The sequence below is a fragment of the Labrus mixtus genome, chromosome 3 (assembly GCF_963584025.1).
Source record: "Labrus mixtus chromosome 3, fLabMix1.1, whole genome shotgun sequence".
NCBI lineage: Eukaryota > Metazoa > Chordata > Actinopteri > Labriformes > Labridae > Labrus > Labrus mixtus.
In genome coordinates, this window is record NC_083614.1 from 7094905 (window position 1) to 7119715 (window position 24811).

General features: G+C 37.7%; 2 protein-coding genes across 3 annotated transcripts in view; one reads left to right on the forward strand and one right to left on the reverse strand.

Annotated features, from left to right (window-relative positions):
* Positions 1–559: 559 nt before the first annotated feature.
* Positions 560–24811, reverse strand: part of gabra5 (gamma-aminobutyric acid type A receptor subunit alpha5) — a 34128-nt gene continuing 9876 nt past the window's right edge. Inside the window, exons 6-10 of the mRNA XM_061030348.1 lie at positions 19315–19397; positions 8681–8824; positions 3187–3339; positions 2640–2851; positions 560–1134 (exon numbers count right to left, since the gene is read on the reverse strand). Coding sequence (XP_060886331.1) covers positions 844–1134; positions 2640–2851; positions 3187–3339; positions 8681–8824; positions 19315–19397 — 883 coding nt within the window. The 3' untranslated portion in view covers positions 560–843. The remainder of the gene's footprint in view (positions 1135–2639; positions 2852–3186; positions 3340–8680; positions 8825–19314; positions 19398–24811) is intronic.
* Positions 6081–24811, forward strand: part of gabrb3 (gamma-aminobutyric acid type A receptor subunit beta3) — a 60003-nt gene continuing 41272 nt past the window's right edge. For both annotated transcript variants that reach the window (XM_061030330.1, XM_061030340.1), the window contains exon 1: positions 6081–6581. In XM_061030330.1, the coding sequence (XP_060886313.1) occupies positions 6487–6581 (95 nt within the window). In that variant the 5' untranslated portion in view covers positions 6081–6486. The remainder of the gene's footprint in view (positions 6582–24811) is intronic.

Genomic DNA, 24811 nt, shown 5'->3' on the forward strand with positions numbered 1-24811 from the left:
AACTAATCAGACTTGAGTTCTTTAATCTGTCCTTAAGGAGAAGTCATATTATCATATACGTACTTACAAACGCAAGGCAAACATGGCAACATGTCCCTGAAGCGACAGACATGCAAATGTTATCTGATGAAGAGTTCTTCTGATACCGATGCCAGAACCGGAATATGCCTCTGATATCATCTAAAATGTGGGATTGCACAGCTTTCTCTGCACTGATTGGATACAAAAAAATATTAGCCCTAAAAGATGTCATCTTATTTCAGTGGAAAATCTTGAGGGTCTGCAAACCCAGCTCTTAGCTTTGCTTGTTTTTTGGGTCTGCATTTTTTCAATGTTTTCCCTAAGTGAGTTTTTTTTAATGGGAGCCAAATTAAGCAAACAGATCTCTTCCTTTCTTAAACATACTGACCTCGTGATTAAAACCAGAGAAAACACTAAATAAAGCAGATTTATATAAAAAAAAACTGTTTCTCTCTAACGCTATTAAACAGAAACGAGTAGAACTCCACATGGATTTATTATTTGTTCCTTAATGTATTTATCTATTCTTATTTTAGTAATGAAAGAAAATGAGCTGACATTCAATCTCTTAGCAAGGTGATAAATAGGGTTAGTTGAATATAGCTTGGTCTTGTATCAGATTGGTACCCAGAACTGGCCAGTTTGCAGATTCAGGTCGTGTAATCGGAATCAGAGAAGAATATATGGTAGTGGAAAATCTGTACTTTGATAATATAAAAATCCACAGCTATGATACAAAGACTAAGTGCTTGGCTTAGAATTTGATGGGATCCAGTTATTATATCCTGAAGCGGTGGTCAGGAAGATGAATGATGGCAGAGCTTACTCGGCTCCTTTGATCACTGGTTCCCTGTTGAGATACGTGGCCCAGTAGACCAGGTTGAAGGTCCCAAACAGCACCGGGAACACTATTCTGGACATCTTGTCGATTTTGCTCACGCTGTTGTAAGTCTTTTTGGGGTCTGGGGCCTTGGTTTCGGAGGCTTTTAGCTGAACAGCCGTGCTGTTTGAAATAGTAGAGATGGATGCATCCTTGGTTAGGTTGGCTGTGTAATTCACTCCAGCTGAACAGGTGTTGTTGGGCTTTTTAGACAGAGCCAGAGGGTCTTTTTTCTGCAGGGACAAAGAAAGGCATTGATTAAGAGTACTCAATGTCCAAAAGAAGTAAGTGGGGTTCCTCTATCGAACAAAATAAAACAGGCTGACAGACACACACACACACACACACACACACACACACACACACACACACACACACACACACACACACACACACACACACACACACACACACACACACACACACACACACACACACACACACACACACACACACACACACACACACACACACACACACACACACACACATACACAGAACAAAGAAAGATAGTCGGTGAAGGGTGAGAATTGGGTTCAATGTCTCCTGGCAGTAAATTACTGGCACTGAGCCACAACACAATCATACTGAACTGTGAATATATTGATCCACCATTTCTGAACTTCTACTTATTGCCTGATTTATCTTTTTCTCAATAATTATGTGTGGCATGGATTTTTTTCTGCCCCTCCCCTTCTATTAGCATGAAAAACAGAGAAGAGAAAATGCTGGAGCGAGAGTGCATGTGGAGTCAACTTCAAACTAGTCCCAACAACCCAAACCAAGAGTTGAGATTGAGCTGCTTTGGCGTTTGCTAGTAAAGCTAAACGTAGAAAACCGCATTAGCAACATCGGCAACACTCGATGAAAGTTTTCTTTTATTTATTCGACACATTTTTCAATCAAAATAATCACAATACTCTGAAGCGCTCCTCAGTTCTACAGAGACTTACTGTTCTCTCTATCCAGGTGCTATATATATTATTCAATTAGGAACAAATACCTCATAGAAAGAAGTGGAAGATGACACCCTGATGTCACCCAGTGGTTTATGGACTGGTGGGACTTTAATTCATAAAGATGGACATGCTATTGAAGAAGATTGGGACTAGAGATTGAGAACATAAAGTGAAATGTTTAAAGAGCAATAGCAACACAACTCTAATGCAAATGTTAATGCTGATCTGCTTATAGGGTGAATAAACAGCCTTTGAGCTGCTGACATGTTAGCGAAATCCACTTAAGAAGGCCGAAATGTTTCATATACATTTGTTATTAGACTTGCAGTGACGTTCTAATGGAAGAAGCAAAAAAAAAGAGAAAAAAGAGAAAAAGAAAACAACGTGGCCTCATTTGTTGTGTTTTCCTCTCAAAATCGAACGATGATTTACAAAATATCGTTTGCTACTCACTCCCCCTCCCATGATTCCCAGCTAGCCTCAACATCATCTTTTGTTATTGTTTGGAGTGAGAGCACCCTGGCAGCAGATTTTGCATACTGCACGTTTAAGGCAAACAGACAGACATCATTTTTTCTGCGGGATAGCATTCAATTGAACCAAGTTTGAGCTGCATAATTAACTAAGAACCTTTTTAGTGCCAAGAATATTCTGGTGTCCACATACTGAGTCAGTTTTCAGGTGTTTGTCCCCACTATGTCTGTTATACAAGGTCAAACACACACACACACACACACACACACACACACACACACACACACACACACACACACGTATACCTTGGGTTGTTGGGCCTCCATTGCCTTTTTTCCATCCCAGGCCCAGCTCCTCTTAGTGAAGTAATTCACTGTGGCGAACTCAATGAGGGCTGAAAAGACGAAGGCGTAGCACACTGCGATGAACCAGTCCATGGCTGTAGCGTAAGCCACTTTAGGCAACGAGTTTCGAGCGCTGATGCTGAGAGTGGTCATGGTGAGCACTGTGGTCACACCTGGTGGACGAGAAAACTGGGTCACTTTTACTCAACCAGACTAACTCCACTGTTTTAATTCCAACAGATTAAGTCTTTGTAAAAGGACGGCACATTACAGAGTATTATAGACAAATCATGCAGTGGAAACACCTGGTTATTATTTAATTCTACTTTTATTTCAGAATTTAGACATAATCCTTAATTGAGCATTAAAGTCACACGTCAGATCACAAAATGTTTTTATCTTTAGACAGTGAAATTCCTGCAGAACAGTATACTAATAAAGGGTCATATCATTAGTAATTTCCAGGATTGTTTTTATAACAGATGTGCCTGAGTGTTTCCAAACTCACCAAAGACAGTCCGTGCAGGAACAGACTCACGGTTCAGCCAAAAAGAAACTTGTGACAGGATCACAGTCATGAAACAGGGCATGTAGGTCTGAATGACAAAGTAGCCGATCTTCCTCTTCAGGTAGAAGTGAGCCATCATCACCGTGTATTGACCTGCAATAAACATCAAAACAAAGGAGTGGGAATTCCTAAAGTGTCAACATTTCAGTATTCTGAAAAACCTTTAGACATCTTTAAAAATAATCAACAACTTTTTCAGTAATCCTTCATTCTGTTTGAGTATTTTTAAGAAAAGGGGGGAAATGATTTGTTTCCAGCTTCTTAAATATGACTATTCTTTTGCAGTGTTTCCCCTACCATTATATTAGGGGGGCGGCCCGTCCCCCCGTCCCCCTTGATGGTCAAGTAAAAAAAAAATATATTTTTTTTAAAGATTTATTTTTGGGCTTTTTGTGCCTTTATTGTAGGGATAGGATAGTGGATAGAGTCGGAAATCAGGGAAATAAGTCATTTAAGGATACCTTTCTGATAGAAAAGGACAGCTGTCATTAAAAGTAACGCATGAACACCAAGATTCTTTCAAGTATTTGTGTCGGCGTGTCGCGTGTGTTCTTTGTATTATTTAGGTACAAAGGTAAAACTAAGGCTGTCATCTCAGGCATTAGGAAACAAGGATTAAAGGATTTTCATAACTTTCTGACATTTAAGATAACACACTTAACATACTAATCAACAAAATATTCTACACATCCATCAACAGTGAAAACTACCATTAGATACAGCCGGATTCAGAAAATACAAGCCTTCCCTGAAGACACGGAGAATGAATGGACTGTGAGCTATTAATGGACTAAACCAATATTCATCATTCAGCCTCATTAACATGAAACAAGGCCGTGTTTATTGCTATACAAACACTCACTGGAGCATCATTCTTTTTAAATAGCTCATGGCTCAAAATAGTTCCCAGAAAATACATAACGTATACCCATTATATAAATGTTTACCTAAAACCACAGTGCTGTTTATGGAAGTTACACAGGCTATTAAGGCCAATCAGAAATGATTGAGGGATGAATCAACACACTTTTCTTTAATTCAAAGGACATAAACTTACACCAGCCTTGTCCAGTTGAAATTAGTTTTACATATTGTAACAGCTTTTAATACATTCAACAGCAAATACTTTATGAATTGCAATGCCAAATAAAAAACAGTTTAGAATTCACATAGTGAGGATTACTTTTTTGATTATCTTTTTGGCCTTTGTCGTAATTTAAAGAACAGCTAAAGAGAGACTTACATCACTCTGGAACTGAAAATGAAGCAAATGCAGTTGTTAAAAAAAAAAAAACCCTGCAGTTCCATGAGTTTTCACTTGAGGCTGGCTGCAGAAGCCAAGCAATCACCATTACGTCCTATATTAAAGTGCCCATTTTTACAGCAGATATAAACATGTTTACACCCTGGTACAAAAAAAGATTTTAGTATCAATAGCTTAATTCATTATTGGTACACATATTACAGGAGGCTGATTTCTTTAGAACATATTTTTCTTGATTTCATTAAGCCTTGGATTTAGCCTTATTCATAAATTTGTGTAATTAGGGACATGGTTGATTTGACAAGCATGTTGATGCATTGTAACTCTTTGCCAGGAGGCTAAATGCTCAGCTCTTCTCCTCTTCTTTGGCTGTTAATAGGATTGAAAGTTACTTTGAGTCAGCATTTACAATACGGTGACTTCTATCGTTGTGTTTCATGAAAACTCTTTAGAATCCAATAAGTGACGTACCAAAGACTTCGTCTATGTTTTATAAAGTCTGTGAGGAGAAACAGGAAATATGTCGGAGAGTGGGTTAGAAATTCATCAAAGGGCCTAGATGAAACATGAGGCTGATGTGTCTACGACTTCAGCATCTGTATACTGAGCACCTGCTCTACTGAACAAGCTAAACCAGCTTTAAATCAATGTACTTGGTATGTAGCTAAAATGCTTGAACTGATTATCAGTAAAATGTTTTCGTGAATTTATTTAATTTGTTTCCACCCAAGGTAGGTAATTTTACAACACACCATCCACCAGCATTTCTGCATTATTTGCCTTTTTTATTTTGTTCAATACTTTTATCCTGTCTCTGGAAAAAGAGAAGAGTCGTCTGTTCACGTCATGCGTTTCAATATTTGTATTTAATTGCTGATGCAACATTTAAATGTAATTTCTAGAAGACAATGGTGGTATAAATGTATGGCTCATTGCAAGCTGAAAAGATAAAACGGTTTATGTATTTGTATTGTTTCTTTTCTTTTAAAGCCACAAGCACAAAGTGTATCAGTTCATTTTTCAGGCTTAAAGGACGATTTTCATCAACAGACGAGCACTGTTAAAATGCTGCACTGAACTTAAATGGGCATTAATAGTTTATTTGCTGGCAACTATTTTGAGCAATGAATCATCTACAAATGTGGTTTTAATTTATCCCATATAAAGTAAAAAAAAAAAATGTGTTTGGGCACATGCTTGTTGACATTTTAAACTAGGCTTGGGAGGTTTTGTTTTCATTTTCTTCAGTAATCTGTTGGTGATGTGTAGTCCATGGAGACTGGTGATTAAGGGATACATGAGTAAACTTTACTGGACAACCTCAATGTCAAAATGTGAGCTAAATTATTGAAAAGCAGGTGGGTGTAGAATTCATCATATCCTGTTAATCAACTGAAGATTGCATTTGAAGGATGTTATTACCACAAAAATCCTGTCGAGCTGCAGAGTCTGATAAACTATAGGAAATCCACAGATGACTGCTGCTTTCTCCTGGCAAAATCGGATTTTTCTGTCTCACTAATCCCTTGTCACAATCTGCATCCTGTATCTCACTCTGCCTCTCTCGCTCTGCCTCTCTCTCACTCTCTCTGAATGTGTGAGTGTGTGTGTGTGTGTGTGTGTTTGCAACAGACAGTCCACCCGTTCGGTCAGGGCCGGCCACTCTTGAAAGGGGACATACTTTGCTTTCTTTCCTGAGCTTGAACTCTGCAGCAGCTCTGTTTCAGAGTTGATTTCACGCAGGTGCACAGATGAGTGAGGCGGAGTGGGGCTGAGAGGGTCGGACTAAAGTTTGGATGCTCCGTGCGATGCGGGGACAAGCATCATGTTAATGTTGAAAGGGGCACCTGTGTCGCCTTCACTCCGAGGACTACTGGCCGGCAGCCCTGCTCTGTGGTGGCACGACTGGGCCAACTCCACGCTGATCTGACCGCCTGCTGGGCTTGGAAGTGGATGGAAATCTGTGAGGCGTGAAAATGCGGTTGTGGTGGATTTTACTGTTGTGTTTTTGGAGTGTCTGTGGAGAACTGCCATTCATAGCGGAGAACAACGCAGCTATGCTGGTCAACTGGTGAGTAAAGATCAGAACCATCTGTTGAGCTTTGCTGCTTTCTGTAACAGCCTGAGAGCTCTGATGTGTTAATGTAATGAAACTACAAGTTTGCATATCACCAGTTCAATGCCTTGGTCTATATTAATCTGCAGCAGCTTAACCTGTGGGGTCAAAGGTCACCTCGGCACTGTGTGAGCTCTCGGCTGAGCTATTCTTAGCTTGTTAAAGAGGGTTTGTACCTCAGATTAGCACCCCTAATTAAATCTGTGTTAGCTCAGTGTCTGAGCAGCACAGGGTGGGCAAAGAGGAACACAGAAATATATAGCAACCTGTGTGTTAATCTGTTCTTTTTTAGCGCCGGGTGTTTCCGGCGGCCCGGCAGGATTTCCTCCTGCTGCTTCAAAAGCATACGTAACAGAATGTGTTTTATTCTCATACATGATCCAGTGTGCACAGCATCATTTTTCCTGGCAGTATAAAGCAATCAGCTCTGTTTGAATACAGATATAGGAACTCCCCCTCTGTGATAAACTCTCCAGCAACAAGCAGCAGAAATGTATTATCATACTTCTTTACATAACAGAATTAAGCAGATGTAGCTACGCCCCTCCACCACAGCAGCCAATCCGTGCGCTGTGACGTCACTCAGTAAAAGCACAACTGATGGGCCTGCACGCGGATTAACCCTACAGACCCAATGGCTCAGACCCCGGATAAGTGATTTTTTTTTTACCCCCCCCCCCCCCCCTCTCTCTACTTTTTGATGGCTGCCCAAGAGACAGCTGGTTGTGAGTGGGAGGCATTCTCAAATCCTTGATTCATTCATTGTCTCTATCCAGCCAGCTTGATTTTAAATAAAAAAAGTTCTTCTCACAACATCTCTGCTCAGCAAACACTTTAATAACAGAGCTAAAAAAGCTAAAAAAAAAAAAAAAAGGGTTGAGGTGGGGTCCTGCTGAAGTTTCAGTGGACAATTAATCGTATTTTAGTCGATACATCAGAGGGAAATTGCCCATTGGTTTAGTAGACTACAATTTGTAAGCTTTGCCTTTGAGTGTTTTAAGAGCAAAAACATTCTCTCGGTTAAGGGGGGCTGGGGGTACAAAAGATGGCACAGAAATTGTGGACCAAGCAACAGACACTGAGGCTATAATACAGAAAATTTATCATCAAGTTATTATCTTGTGCGCACAAGATTTAAAAAAAAATACTTTTTGGGACTTCAGGAGCTCCGTACTACGATGGCAGTTTTTGACATTATATTAATGCAATGTGTTGTTCAACATATTCACTGTATCAACAAAAGAGAACATACTGGCAAACAATAATGAAGCAGCATCATTATGTGCATAGAGAGTGCCCCAGTCACATGCCAGCAGCAGCTTTTTAACGTCAGTGAATTTTTATATATTTAAATATATCTTCTGCGGGGAGTAAAATGGCGTTCACACATGAAGCTATTTTAGGAAATTCTGAGGAGTTTAGTGTGTTTGAAAAAACCCTTATGTACGTCATATTCATTTAGATGTTAGCTTTGGCTTTAAACTAAGTAATAGGCGACTCTTCAGAGTGTCTTTTAGTACAACAAAGCACTAATAGCACAGTTTCCAAGTTGCTGTGGTAGAAAATTGTTGCTTGCAAGGTAGCCTCGCTTTGAAGCTCAACCTGCTATATCCTCCAAATTGCACAAAATTGATCCACAACTTCAAATGAGCATTCTGCTGATTTTAAGGAGACCTGAATCTTTTGATTGAGACCATATTGTCATCAGAGAAATGTGAACTGATGTAAGAAATCAAGTGAGAAGTTTGTTGTAGAAGTGAGCTGAATTTGTGTATTTAAACAGCGAGCTTTTCATCCTGACTTTACCTTGACTTTTTCCAGCCAGCCTCTTAATCAATCTTCTGTCATGTTCTTCCTCCTGAACGTTTTTGGAAAATTTTGCGGAAAGGGGCTTTTTTATACAGTTTATGTGTATTATGGGGTTGTAAAGGAGGAAACAAGTGAGTAATACATGAAATCACAAGGGAATGCCCCACATCCAGGTAAACTGTAGGAGGTCATCTTTAATCTGATCCCAGCTGTACCTGGGTCACAGGTTACTGTGGCTTGTTTACCTCGGCTGGTGTAGATGTCTTCTGTTCCTGCAGACTGACCGATCAGATGGTACTGGTTCAGTCGAGAGCCTTCCTCTGCCACCACCACTGACTTGGCTGCACCCTTAGTCCAGGTGTAGACCACCTCTGAGACCGGATACGCATCTGTGAGAACAAGACAGAAAAAGATGCAAAACTTTGAAGTTCTTTCAGATACAAGTTAGCAATTAAACATGTTTACATTTTCTTATTTCATTTCTCATATTTCCCCGTAGAGTCCCACCTTTATATATCAGTAAGTCAATGCTATTTGGCTGACATGGGCCTTTCACAAATATATACAAGTATTTTTAAAATATGTGTTTTTATAGAAATGCGCTGATAAGGATTTTCTTTTGCAGATCCTGCAATGCAGAAAACCATGCTTGGAGTATTTTAAAGAGTGTGTCATCAGACACTTTTGCAAACAGTTCGATTCCATTAGACAGTAGAGTACAATATTCTCAACACTGTCTGCAGTACACGAAGCAGAGCACCACAGATGAGGAATAAAATCTAAATCTGCACTACAATGAAAATGAATCTTTGAATTATTGGATAGGTAAATAATGCAGATTTCCCCCCCTCTAAAATCACTGTCAGTATCAGTATTGAAATTGACATCAATATACATCATAACAAATCCCACTTTGGTTCCACTGTATTTATTTGTCAGTAATTTTTATTTAGCCAAAAAGCACAACAATCATTGGTTTTATCGTCTAGATTTGTATTTTTTTGTCATATAGAGTGGTCACTTTTAAAACAATTTCTTATATTTAAGAGACGTTGTTCCAAATATTTATCCTTGGAAACCTTCTACTTGTATATAAAACAAAAGTTGAGCCCTGCCAGGGCCGCACAAAAGAAGTGATACATTGCTGTAAAACATTTTATAAATTTTTTTTTACCAAATTTAAACAATTTAAACCTGAGTTACAGGAGCGGCTGGGGGCCCAGACCCTAGGTTGGGAATCAATGTTTTAGAGCTAGTAAGTAAGTAAGTAAGCAAAACTTACTTTATATCGCATGCTTCCAACAATGTGCATCACAGGAAACATATACACACAAACTATTGCAAAATTCACCTCCACTTACACATACGTAAGAATTTAGAGTTTCTTATTGACCTCACTTGCATGGCTTTTAATGTGAAATGTGGCCAGAGTCCTCAGAGAGAAGTAACTCTGGCACATGGATGAAACCTGCACACAGAAAGGCCCCAGATGGCTCACAGGTTCAACCCTACAGCCCAGAATAGTGCAAACCACAGCACCACTGTGCCATCTTATATTAAAAACAGTACTTTTATGTGAACAAATCAAGGGAAGCCCTGAGCAGATATATATTGATACATGTTATTTCTTCCTTTCTTTTTTTATTTTTGTATCCCCACAGTTGCAAAAGCACAAAACATCACCTCACTGGTGTTGACGAAAGCATCATGGCATGTATTGGTTTGTCCTATCACAGTGACCAGACTGTTGTTTTGTTTTCTAGATTACATAGCAAATAATCCAGTTAAAACATTATGGCTTGATATTTCTCATTATCACAGGAAATTGGAGTAAATTAAATGTATGGAGGATTGTCCACTTTGGGCTTCCATACAAATGCCTGTATAGAACTCATCATGTATTAAGTTTACGTCGGGCTGTATAGAAACCAGACCTTACAAATATACTAGAAGTAGAGATCTTCATATAAAAACTTTCTTTGGAGGCTTGAGCCAATAATTACATACAATTATTATTTATCATGTTTGACCTTTTGGCTTATTCCTGCAGCTGATATCCTACAGAATTGTCAACTTGTTATATCTTCTTGTTTTTAAGTCTGTTTGATGGAGTCTGCAGATTTCTAAGGTCTTGAACTGACAAGAACTCTTTCTTGATTCAGGAGACACATTATATCTGTACATTTTGTTTCAATAAAAACATGATTGAGGTATAAATGCTGGAACATTAAACCCCTGTCTAAAGTATAAGTACCTTTAGTTTTTCATTTTTGGACTATAAAAAATGGAGGATGTTATGAAATACAATGTTGAAGATGGTTGTTTAAACCTCAAGATGGTGGTGAGGTCACTGAAACAAACAGAAAAGTTTTAGATGTGCAGCAGGAGCTCAGATGGCGGAGTTTCAGAACTCCTGCTGCACCTACAGTATACAGCTTTTTTGTCTACTTCTGCTAATTTACAATATTAAGTAGGTAAAAAAAGTTCTTCAAGCACGTAGTTCAGAATGTCTGCTTTCTTAAAAGTGTAAGGTCTTTGATGAACTGTAAATGATCTCTCATGATGTGTGTAGGAGGAGCAGTCACAATGATATGATTAGAACTACATCACGACACCACCTCTATGAATTCAAACATTAACAGAGCCTGAACAAAGACTAACTCCCCATCAGTGTGCATGTTTACTGTATTAACTCTGTGTTCTTTTATTAAGCTTTTGTTGTTACTTCCTCTCAAACAAAGATGAGTTTGTTGAACAACATGTAACGTTAATAACGTTATATAAGAGTTTCTGGTCCTGTAAGTTTTCAGGTCATACAGTATTTTCTCCTCCTGTGAACTTTGCTTTGATAAATCAATCTGAACTCACAGTAAGGAGGTAAAGTCATGCAGGTCAGATATTTTTCTGCACTCTTGTCCTTCCATATAAGACAAAGCATCAAAATGTTTCATTTTTTCCTAATCGAAGTCAGTGACCATGCAGAGCAGACAAGTCCTGTAGTCTCAGCATGTTCTTCTAAATAAACATTCAACTTAACCAGTTTTCATAAATATTTAATGTACCTGTTGTTTGTTTGGTTTTGAAGAAAGGGTTGCTTTCAGAGAGAGCATTTTGTCAGGATGATAAAATCAATGATGCTTTATCTCTTTTAATGGAATTTTTTAATGAAAAAAACAAACAAACAAACAAAGAAAAAACTTTGAAGTTGAATGAGTGCTAATAAGAAAGAATTGCAATCTTAATATTCCCCTTGTATGGAAGCCCAAAGCAGACATAAATCCCTACATGTGTTCCTGTGATGATGAGCTTCTGAGGTTATCTCCACTTCTTTTTCTTGTTGTCTTGGGATAACAATCTGGTTTTCCTGTGATAAGGAGTTCATTTATTGAGACCTCAAGAAAGCAACAGAAATGAACTCATTATTCATGAGGACAAGTGTTGTTATGCTAAGATAAGAACAAACAAGTCGAGAGCTCGAGAAAAACATAATTCAATAATCTACTATAATCAATAATTTACTAACTATCGCAGGAAAAGAGAGTCAAATAAAATGTATGGATGCATATCCTCTTAGGGCTTCCATACCGTTGTTATTCCCCTGCCCCATTAAAGTACACACATACATTTTTAACCAGGCTTGTCTGATTATGATTTGAAATTAAAACTCGCCCCTTGAATAGCCCACTAAATTTTTCCCTTGGAGGTAACAATAGCCTAAGAACAAAAGAACATCCTGATTGATTCCATCCTGTGCCAAGTTAAAATTAAAATGTTAAAAAAGGCAAAATTCGAACATTAAGAGATAAAAAACACCGGCCTCATCCTTTCAGGACCGTTTTCATCACTTTATATAAAGTAGAAGAGCAGAAATGTCAATTAAGTGTTTTACAGAGATGTAGAATATTTTGCCCAAATTTTCTACAGGAAAATTAAGATTTGATCCTAGAACCTCACAAACACTCATTTACGTTATTTGTCTGTGTGTGTGTGTGTGTGTGTGTGTGTGTGTGTGTGTTCCACTGCGTTGGATGTGGCGTTGCTGTGACACAACACTTGACCTTTCACCCACTTTGCTTCATTACACAGAGATTAACTTGGTGTCACCGTTTAGAGCTCGTGTTTGCAGCTGATGTAATCAGTTGTAGGGAATCACAATACGCAGATGTTACTGAGAGTACCGTGTTATGTGTGAATGTTGGCACGCCCGAGAGAGATGGCCTCAAATGATTCCAGGTTCACTCACAGGGTCGGACCCTTTGGCTCTGGATTTCCTGTCGCTTGTTTTTTTCACAGATCACAAGTCTCAGATTCAGTTTGCCTCAGATACATAAATAACACTTTTCATTCATGCAAGTTCACTTAGATCGAGAAAATATCCAAAAACTATGAGTACTGTAAAGTAGTACAAACCACACACATAATGTAGCTGCACTAAGTCTGTGTATGAGTGTGTGTGTGTGTGTGTGTGTGTGTGTGTGCGTGTGTGTGTGTGTGTGTGTGTGTGTGTGTGTGTGTGTGTGACACTCTCTCAATCGTCTGCCATGCAATGTCCAATCCGACAGTATTGCACTAATCCAGCAACTGTGGTGTTAGAAGACTTCACAGCAATTTAGATTGAGTCCAGTCCCCCAGTCTGTGGATTATCAGAGACACTCTGCATTGTCTTAAACACGTCTTTGTGCAACTGTGTTACGTGAGCGGTTGAATTTGTTAGTTTCCTATAAATGCAACTGCCACGTCACATTCAATGAGCAAAATGTGGTTTGAAAAATGAAAACAGTGACCATTCACCTCATAATGATCCTGCCTGTGCCTGAACCGTCCAGAGAGCGTGTTTTTTGTCTGTGGGGGAATGCTACGCTTTGTACCCGGGAAGATAAAAGACACATTATGTAATGGCTAAGCCATTCATTGCTCTAAAAGTAACATGAAAAAAACCCTAGAACTTTAATCCAGTGTAATAAAAGATAGAGGGTGACATAGTCTGCTTAAATTTGTTTCTTGTTTTTTTAAATATTTTAATGTTCAATGTGAAAAGTATAAAAGGAGTCAGTTATTTTAGCTCTAAATAGATTATCTATATCTTTAACATTATTTAATCATATCTATAGCAATTTAAAGTTTTATAGACATTTTTATTATCCTCTGTGAGCCAGAATGATTTTACTAAAACATAAGTGTCTTAATTCCATGAGATTGTAGGAGTATCATCTTGAAGGAAACACTGACGTCAGAGCCATCATCAAGTTGAAAATACTCAACAACTATGAGATGCCTTTTGAAGAATAGAGGGTTGCCTGGCAACATCAGTTATACATCAATGCCTCCACACACTTTGTGAAACCACTGACTGTTTTCAAAGTTTTCATTTAGAATAAAAAAACAAGATACAAAATTAATAAACCAGCTCTTGGTGTCACAGAGACAAGTTGTTTCCTCATTTTGCATCTTGATGCTAAGCTACATGCTAAGTGGTTAGGCTGCTGGCTCTGTCTTCATATAGAGACATGTCACCAGAATTAGTTTGGTTCACTGTCAGACTCAAGCAGGATTCCTTACTGAGTCTGAGGAGTATTAGTTTATGAGACAGCTCTTTTCTCTTTAAAATACATCAAATGTTTTTTTATTTTTTATTGTGGACATTTAACAGGACAGATTTCTGCTTAATATGACAATCAAAGCCTTTGGTATGAGGTCGGCAACACTGAACTGAAACTAAAGCTTTTTAATTTAGTAAAAACTAAAATTGTTCGTAGGGTAGTTGTTTGCTTTTTTGTTAATTTAGGGGCAATTTAGGGCGCTTTCACTGGAGAGGTCAGCTGAGTAGAGACAGGTAATGCTGGGAGGAGAGAGCAGGTGATGACATGCAGCAAAGGGCAGAGGTCGGATTCAAACTCACATCCGCTGTGATGTGGATTATAGCCTCTGTACATGGGCTACTAGGCTATCCTGTGCCCCTAAAAGACAGTTTCTTAGAACAATACTTACAAGCCAAATATGAACAGGTTTTTACTTTTGGCCAATAAAACCATTTGCCTTTGATAAACAAGCTGGAGGTATATCAACAGTCCTCTTTTCTCCTCTTTCTTTAGAATTTTATCTCATATGAAGCTGTCTGTAAAAAAAAGGATTCTTTCAAAGTTACAGTGATTTAAGTCGTAAATAAAATTGGCTCTTGTCATTTCCCTTGTCTGTGTTTCTGTGCAGAGACGAGGTGGAGAGAATCTTGTACCAAAAACCTTAACTATACAGAACTTAAGCAAAGATCTGTTTTTGGTCTCACATCTGTACGTAACTCAACTTTCAGGCTCTATAATATATGACCATGTAATGTGATCACATCCTTCCTGTTTACGCCGTGTATGATTTTGAATAGATTTAAGATATAACTGATATTATTGCATCCTTTTATTTCCACTGGAAATGTTTTTTTACCCTTTTCCTACACTGTTACTGTATATGTTGCTCGTTAACCTTAAGATTTAAAATTGCATTGCTGCATTTGTTGAGCACCAACCATTCATTTTACAATATCATACCTCAGAACAAGTGTGGTGTGTTTGGGAAATACTCTTTTATAAATCTTTTCAGACTCCTTTTATTTTCTTGCAAAAGTGACGAATAACTTAACTCGGCCATCATCCCATCTTTGTACGTTCATGACGTACAAAGACTCTGCAAAGGCGTAATATTGGTGTCCCAGTCTGAGACGGCAGTCTGTATACGGCTACCAGCCCTATAATACAGAGTCACTGACATTTACAGGGAATCCCTGATTAGAAATGCATCCCAGTCTATAGCATCTGTGGTTAAAACAATAATTATTATACAAAAAAACTGCATGTTCACAGGTGACCTTTAGGTGCCAAAAGCTGCTCATGTTCAGGAGCTTAATTAGATCCATGTGAGGAACACTAAACCCAATCATACTAAACCAATTAGGCAGACTTTTCAATAACACCTCTCAATGGAAAGTTAAAGCTGCCTTTTCATTCTTACACGTCTATGTTCTGTCCAGTAATAGAGACACAAACAGAAACGTAAAAATACAACCTAATTAACAGTTTCAAACTTTAACAAGCACTATAATGTTTTTATAATGAAGGAAGACGATATAAGCCATATTAACAAAACTTAAGTGTATTTTTATATTTTTCTATCTTTCATTCTTTCTGTTTGCAATTCAGGGAATTTACAAGTGGAACACTAATTTCAAAATGAGCATTTTGCTATGATATGACCTGGATATGTTTAAGACCTGAGAAAAACTTTAGAGTTGTTCAAATATAGCTCACCAGAAGGCTATAGAGGATATATTTGTTGTATTTTAAAAGAAACTGAGTGTTGTGGGAAGTTTTCCCTCCGCCATTTTCCACAGACCTTGCTATATTTTTAATATAGTCAGGTTTGATGTGAGTTTTATTTTCAGGGTTTTCTTTGCCAAAATGTACAGTATACAAGAACATCAAAACCACTCATCTGCTTTCTGTTGTAAGAAGCTAGAGCTAGCTAAATGTTAGCTTAGCCTAGCATAAGACAAGAAGGAGGCAGAAACAGCAAAAATGACCAAGATCATCACAACAACATGTTTTGCAGACTCCACGGTTTCTGTAGTCAGTTAAAGAAGATGTAATATTTGATGAGTTTTAGTTCTACGTAAATTAAATGACATTGGCCTAGCTAGCTTTTTTTTTTCTATCTAGACTAATTGCAGTTTTTATGCTCGGCAGCTGTAGCTTTATAATAAAAGAAAGGATTACAGTGGAATTGTGTTTTTTTCATCCACCTTTCTGCGAAGAGAGAGCACATGTAAGGAGAGATAAAACTCATTAGAAAATCACACAGAGTGGTTTACAGGGATGAAAGGGGATAAGCTAGGCTAAAACTTAGTAGCATAAAAATACAACAGAGAAGAAAACTGACGGAGAATGAAGCCTACATTTGTATAGAATGTAGTTATGTGAAAATTACAATTCACCATTTATAAAAAAAACATATTTAATAAGCAATGAGCTACTGCTAAAGTAGCCTATCATATAGGTTGATGTTCTAACAACTTTAGCATCATAATAATGTTGCTGTAGTGCTGATATTCAGTAAAACCCTTAAGTGTACAATTGCTTTCATATGACTGTTGACATTTAAAAACAACAACAGATAGGCTTTTGTCTTTTTTAATTATTCCTAAGGCTATACTTACATGAAGAGCAACTTGACTGGATCTGGACTATTGTCAAAAACAAACTCTTCTCTCTCTTCTTTTAAATACTTGCTTCTTCATGTATTTCTGCGTGTTACTGCAAAACAGCTACGTTTAGCTATGCTAGTGTTGTTTGTGGCTTTATCTGTATATGTCTGTTTATCATGCATTCATTGAGTTTGGAGTCTGTTGACAGCTGACTTGGTGGCGTTTGGGATTCAGGAGTTTGAGCTGGATCAATCTAGACAAAGACTTTTAGATGTGGTTAAATAACGACAGTCAGAACTTCTGTAACGGAGCGATACATTAAGTTAAAAGGTCACAGGGCTGTTGTACTGTCAGCACTGATGAATTTTGTCTCTTGTCCAATCAGATTACTTGGTCCTGAAATGACATCATTTAATTGTGAATATTGAATAAAACAAATGAAACACACGAAAACTCAAACCTGGCTTAACACAGCCAACAGCAACAAATTGCAAATGTCACTTCATTTCATTACTTTGACATTACTCAGAACATTTCTAATTATAGAACGCTTTCTTTTAATTGTCATAAAAAACACAGCTGTATTACACATGCTGCTACAGCGAGAGAGTCATGAGGCAGAGAGCGAGCCTGCTGATGGCAGAGCTCAGTCCATGAGAGGTGATTAACACAACAGCACAGGACAGGTCTGCTGTCGCTCTGAAAGCCTGCAGCTCGTGGTTGAGTGCTGTCCATTAGGTCAAAGGATTAGCGGGGGTTAATGGAGTCGGAGGAAACAGGATATGCTGCACCACGGTAACTTTTACAGATTATAACCTTGCACGGGCTGTAGTTTTACACCGTCATTAGGTTTTAAAAATCATATCAGGGTCAACAAAGTTCTTCTTCTTTTGAAGATAGCGCCCGGATTCTGTGCCATTACCTTTGTGGGCGGTAGTCATTGTCCAGCCTTATGACATCACACATTTCACGTTTTACCGTTCCTTTGAGCTGTTTTTATTTAGTACTATAAGTGCGACAAGTTTATTTTTCTGTGGTTTAGTTAATGTCATAACCTTATCTACCAGCACGTCCTTACTTCATTTCAAAATAAAAGCATTGTTGAATTCAAACAGCAAGTAAAGTGCTCTTAGTTTGTGAAAGTACAAAAATTCTAAATAAAAGCCTAACAGTTATGGAATTTCAAATATGTGAATTAATTACAGAAATGTAGCGATTAATCAATCATTTTTAACCGTTTGACATCCCTAATACATAAATATATTTGCATGTTTAACAATTATTTACCTCACAGTAACACTAAAAATCAGTACACATATGGCACACAAATGAAATTGAATTTTCTTTAACCAGCAGAAGCTTTCTGCCACTTTCTGAAACACAGGCTGCACCTCTTTTTTTTTCAGATTTTCAGATTTTTCATATTTAAGATATACTTGTATTAATTTGATTAAAGATTTGTTTAAAAATAAACTTTTATTTTAAAGAAAATTATTCAAAAGGTTCTTTTGTAATATTAAAGGAGAATATGTTTTGTTTCATTAGTTACAATTCTCAAATAAAAAATGATTGAGGGGATTGAAATGAAATAATCTTATTTATTCATAAATTGCCTACAATATCATGTCTACAAAAACTAAAAATAGCTGACAATCATGAGACGTACCGTACTTTCATTACATTTGGCTTCACTAAACTTTTAAACATGATACAACAGCTGCTCCGCCTTGGCTAAGCATTAAATAATTTGGAAGTTTTCCAATTGTATTTATTAATATAATTATCCCTGTACGGATCAATAAATTAATTTGATTTAGGTAACTCATTAAGCTATAATCTCAGTAACACAGAATTTGCAGGACACAGGATAAAGATCTCTGTGTTTAAACCTCTTCTAATTAATCCAAGCAGGTTTTGGCTTTTTGGGCTCCCTGATAACTGAATTGACCTCTGATTGCTGGGCAATCAAGCCGAGGTAGTCCCAGTTAGTTGCTCTGATTATACCCATCCCCCAGCTGGGGGTTTAGGTGACCAAAGCAGGTGTGGGAGCTGCTACATGTCGTGCATGCAGCAGACTGACGCGAGGGATAACCCGCCATACGTCAGAGTAGGGAGACCTAAATTCCTAATCTTAAGCTGACAGGACAGGAGCTCCCCAGATCTTTCTGCAGCGCCGCAGCAGTGTGACACCACCTTTAAAAGCTTAGGAGTCATGTGAAAGGCTGGGAACAAGTTACAACAAGATTTAGCCGTGCATGTGCAAGGTGTAGGATTCGACTTGGTGTGGGCTGTTTCCACTCTGTGTTTCAAATATTTCCCATTAAGTGTAGCTGAGGCAGTGAGGGGTGCAGAGAGCAGCCCTGGCATGTTGATTAATGGCTTAATCAGGAGCAGTGTGTCACTGTCTGCATGGCTGTCTCCTGCACCACCACAACAATAGTTTTAGCACCTGAGGGACACGGGCTGTCAGACACACCAAGGTACATCGATCCTGAATCCTCCAAATGGATATAAAGACTAACACTAATGCAACGTCAAAACTGTGGGCTCATTTTCTAACTAGTGACCTCGTGTCTGGAGATATGTTTTAAAATGCTCATTTGTCACTGTGCATGCTGTTGAAACATTTAGATGTGACCTTTTCCTGAATTATTAAATGTTGTGCATTTGCCTTTGGGCATGTTTACTTACAGCTTCCGAATTTAAGGGGGCAGGCATGGGCGTCCATTGGGAAATCCTCCAGCTGCATGGGGCATTCTGCTGATATAGTCAGTCTGAAAAGACAAGTCATGCAGAAAAGTCAGAATAATAAAACAAATAATCAACTTTTTTTGCACAGCACTTTTCATTCAAGAAATGCAGTCAGAAGAGCTCTATAGTATAGAAAACAAATACATAAATACATTTGTTCACAAGACAAAAACAAGATCTAATAAGTGCACTGTCATAAAAACGATACGATGGAAAGTGAATTTTATCATAAAATTAAGATAGAACAAATTTGAATAAAATGCATCACATAGGTTTGAAATAAAAATAAAACATAGTTGATAAAAGCATCAAGATGAAGATAGTCGTGAGGAGAATGAATCCTGCTGACAAATAATTGAAGGTAAATTGACTGTGTGTAACACTTTTTTAATGATCACTATTTTTGAACATGTCCTTTTATTGTTTATGTATTTTTATTTATAAAGCCTGTTTAATTTTGTATACATCCCTTAACCAATGAGAATCCTGCTCTGTCTTCATTATTGTGTCTCAGATAATAAACAGCAGAGTGAATTGTAATTTTCTCCCTCAGCACAGAGCAATGATAAAAGCAGCCACTAGAGGTCACTGTTCTGAAGCCCATTGAAAAAAGAATGATGTTACTATGTGTGCAATAATGAGATAAAAAAAAAAGTTTAACCACAGCTGGGGATTATGTTTTGGAGTAAGGCTGCCACCTGTCTGTGGGACTGAGATAAAACACCAAGTGAGTTTATCAGGAGGGTACACTATGAGTCACTCAGTCTTATGTAATGCTGCCCTCTGCTGTACAGACTTATAACAGTCAGTCCAGCTGTCATCAACACTGATGCCAGCAGACAGAATCAGGAAATGTGTCAATGACAGACAGACATTTAGATATCTCCCAACAATATCATAGCACTATTATATGTAGTATTTCAAGGTTCTACACTTTAGTCTGAAGTTTTTCTACGAGCTTACATGTCACCATGAATTTAAACTCTCCAGGATCAGAGTGTGTAGAAGTGTATTCATTTTCATGGAACAAAATAAAACACTCATTCTCCTGTCTCCTTTTCCAGCTTTGAGACAAAATGAGCAAGCTAAGAGACATCACACATAAACAGCCATTCCAGTTTTTGTTCATCCGACCACCACAACATTTCAGGTTTTTGAATTTGTCCTTTGATTGTACAAAGATCTAAGGGGGAATATTTTCTTTACTTCCACGACATTCATTTTTCTGCTGTCGTTAAGCTTGAATTACAAGAAAAAATCTGTACTTATAAATCACACAAACTTAGAAGGAAACTACAACAAGTATAATATAGCACGCATAGATGAAAAGATCCTTAACATGTGGTTGTGACTCCAGATGTTCCACACAATGTGTTTCAAACACACTGAATTCTATTTAAAAAAAGACTGAAAGCCAAATGATATCAAAACGTGTACATCATGATGCAAATGTTATTTACATGTTTTGCTTATATTAAAACAGTGCAGCCATAAAAACATGGAGTCTTAAATGCAGAGTCTGACACTGTAGGGTGATGTAGAATATGATTCTTTTTTAAGTGTAACTTCACGAGCCTAACCCCTGTGTAGTATTTAAAAATGTTAACAAGTGGTTAAAGAGTTAAAGAGTTAAAGTGATGTGGGAGGCAGAGGTCTGTTAGTGATATTGATCATAGGGTGCTGACACAGTTTTTTTATTCTTTTATGTTCATGACAAAAAAGTGACAATCTATTTAATATCAAAGTTTGCCTTGTCTGAAGACTTTATTTTTTACCAATTAGAGGCTTTTTTGTGCTAATCTTGCACGATATCACAATATTTACAGCAGTATTGTAGACTTTCATCACGGTGCAGTCATAAACAACATGTAGTTAAGTGTGCAGTACCTATTTTACTTTAACAGAGAAAACTTCATCTTAAAGGGTTAATGCAAAAGTGTTTGTTGATATAGCTCAACACTGACCCACAGAATATGCATTCATATGAAGTAGTTTAAAAATACACTTGTATACAGTGATACGACTATGAATAGAACTATTTTGCATAAGTATGAGCCCATACTGCCTTTTCCCATAATATGCTAATACAAGTGTATAAATAAAGCAGGATGTAAATTGAGCAGGGGCGAGGGATTTCAGTATATTAAAGGTCATCTGCTGTGTCATCAGTTTTAGAGAAGATATTCCCCACATCAACACACACACACACACACACACACACACACACACACACACACACACACACACACACACACACACACACACACACACACACACACACAACAGCCTTTATGGGTATTCAGTGAGGAAGAGAAGAAAAATAGTGATGAGTCTGAGATTATACTGAAGGTGATATATTACAGAGTGAGTTATTATACTGTATGATAATCAGCCTCTGCTCACTGGTCCATGCTGCAGGGAGAGCTGAGTGTGTGCAGTGTGTGTGTGTGTGTGTGTGTGTGTGTGTGCAGTGTGTGTGTGTGTGTGTGTGTGTGTGTGTGTGTGTGTGTGTGTGTGTGTGTGTGTGTGTGTGTGTGTGTGTGTAAAATGTCCCTCTGTGATTCACTTTGAGTCAACTTCATTTCAAGCATCTTACCTTCTGCTGTTAGAAAGCCTCACAGAAAACATTTGATTGAGTAATGATTAACTAATTAGTCAATCCACAGAATAGTTTTTTTATTATATTTAATTATTTTCAAAGTCAGTAACTGTTGTATTCTTCATTTTGCATCCTTGACAGCAGTTGTGCTTTATTAGCCGCACTCATCTTTTTTAGTTTCTTTTGTTGTTATACTTCTTTTTTTTAATTATGAAAAAGACTTTGTGAACTTTGTGTTCAAAAGGACTATTCATATAAAGTTTATTTTTATCAATAGATTCTCTGGTTGCAGCTTTGTTGTGCCACTGTCATTGTTGGTTGAACCAACAGGCAATTTGAATTTGGCTCCTTTTATTATGAAACTCATTTTTAATTAAAAAAAAAAGTTTTATGGTTATTCTAAAACAGAAAGATTAACATGTGGTTCTTGAAAACATGTATCCATTGTTAATAATTCAAGCATTGCAATTGCATTACAATTATAGCATTTTCATTTTGATGACAAGATAAAGATATTTTAACAGGTTATGATATTTTGCTCCAATTCCACTAAAACCTCATCTTCACTGAAACTGATCTGTTGCTAAGCAACCCAAACATTATCCTGTGCTCTTGCTTCTTTCTTTGTTTCCATGGTTACAAAAGAACAGCTTCGTTGGTTTATGTGCATGTATTGCTGTCTTTTATATCATCATGCAGTGAGTTAAATACGAGTGTGTTTTATGATTCAGAGGTATCAGCTACATTAAACAGAACACACTCCGTCTGCTGTGATGTTAACTCACTGGATTCAGTACATCTGATGTACAGTGATACACATTGTGAAAAGTCCCTGTGATGTCTGCTCGACGTCAGCACCATAGACGCCTGACTGTTTTAAGCTTCTTGACAAAACAGTAAAGTTCGCCCGCCTCTGCGCCTTACTATGAAAAACATGTACCGTTCATAAAATCAAAACGGAGCCGTTTATATAAATCCACCCCCCCTACAGTGTGTGCCCGTGATGACAATAACTTATCAGACCTATTCAGTTTATTGTAACAGGCTTTAACCCTTAATATTTACAGTCTATGCTTTCACCAGGTTCATTTATGCTGTGCCTCAAGCCGACCCTCGACGGACTGCAGGATGTTGCACTTCCACATTGGCTTAAATTTTTAAGACCGGAGGTTGCCGCTTGATCAGCACCCATGAAATGCCTCTTGTCCAATAAGAACACTTGATCAGAACTTACTGATGTATACTAATGCATAATATGGATTTGAATCTAACTGATGGTTTACCTTGCCATAGTGACTTACATCAATATAACGGACTTTAAGGTGCACCAAGTAACAGCACATTGTCCCTGTGTGCTTACCCACAGCATGAAGGTTTATTTCATTTAGTTGATCAAGTTTAAGTCCATGCTAACATAGCACAAAGTATACAATCTTAACAAATGAACCCTGTTGAAGTTATGTGAATAGAAGTATTCCCACAGTCCAGAAATTCAATAAAAGAAGAACAATACAACTAAGAAATTATTGTGCTTTAAATATATATGGCACATCTATTTTTTTAGGTGTGTTTGTTGATGAATGTGTATATTCTGCCTGAGGAGGGGGACATGGTGTGTAAAACACACGGGGAGAGATCTGCAGTTTCTGTGATCTTCATTAATAAATTAGTGTTCGTTCCAGATCAATTACTGAAATAAAGATGGGTTTTTTTATTATAAGGTGCAACTCTAATGGATAATGTGAGGTCCTTTTGGCTAATATAGTTTTGTTTCTGACATTTCTTCTCTGAGCATGACTAATGTCCACAGAGGGAGTTAACAGTAAACTGCAGCGTCGAATGGCTTTAATTAGTGAAGTCCAATAAATGAGCTGCTGGCTCCTTAATAAATCATAATGACGATCAAGAACAATGGAGACTAGCAGAGAAATTATAAACTGAATCAAAAGAGATAAATTACTGCTGTCAGTGGGCTTTTTTTCCCACACACAGGTATGTTTTAGGTTTTAGATTCAGAGGAGTCGGAGGGTGGAAACTCGGCTTTTCCTCTGAGACTTATTTTCATAAACTCACCGGGTCACTGCTCACAGTCCGTTCTATGAAAAAACAAACATCAAATGTTTCTCTAATAACCTCGTTCCCAGAACACAAACCCATTAACAGACCGTTGTGAACCCTTTTAGAATAGCTTGTAGCGTGCAGAGCAAATCTGCTGCAGATTTGTAGCAATTTAAGCAGATCAATATTCTGTGTTAATATGCACTCATGCCCGTTTCCTCCAGCTTCTCTGTCTATTGTTCGATTTGGAGGATTTAAGTTACTGATGAGAAAAGGAAACAGACATTCAAGTCGATGTAAATGAGATGCTTCGATGTTAGAACTCTAATGACTTTAATGTGCTGCACTCAAAAGAATTGACACACTGATCCTGGAATTATGGATGTAGAGGTTTTTAAATCAAAATATTGGCCCCCGTCTGAAGTGACTTCTGAGTAACAGATGACGCAAACAAGATTGATAATCATTTAGCCGATAAGGTCCAATCACAAATGTGTCATGGCGTGTTACATGGATTTTGAACTGTGCTAAATTCAGCAGCAAGAGTCTTAATGAAAACTATGAGGCAATAAACAAAACACCTGTTTTAATGAACTTATACTGCCTGACCACCTGACCCCAGAGTACACTTGTTTTCATGGAAAGGTTTCTATAAGTCAACCATTGTTTTAAGTTGTCTCTATTCATTTTGTGTACTTTTCTGCTACGACTGTATGTTTTGTAAAGCACTTAGTAACATTGGCTTTGAGGAGTTCTATAGATAAGAACTTATTATAATCA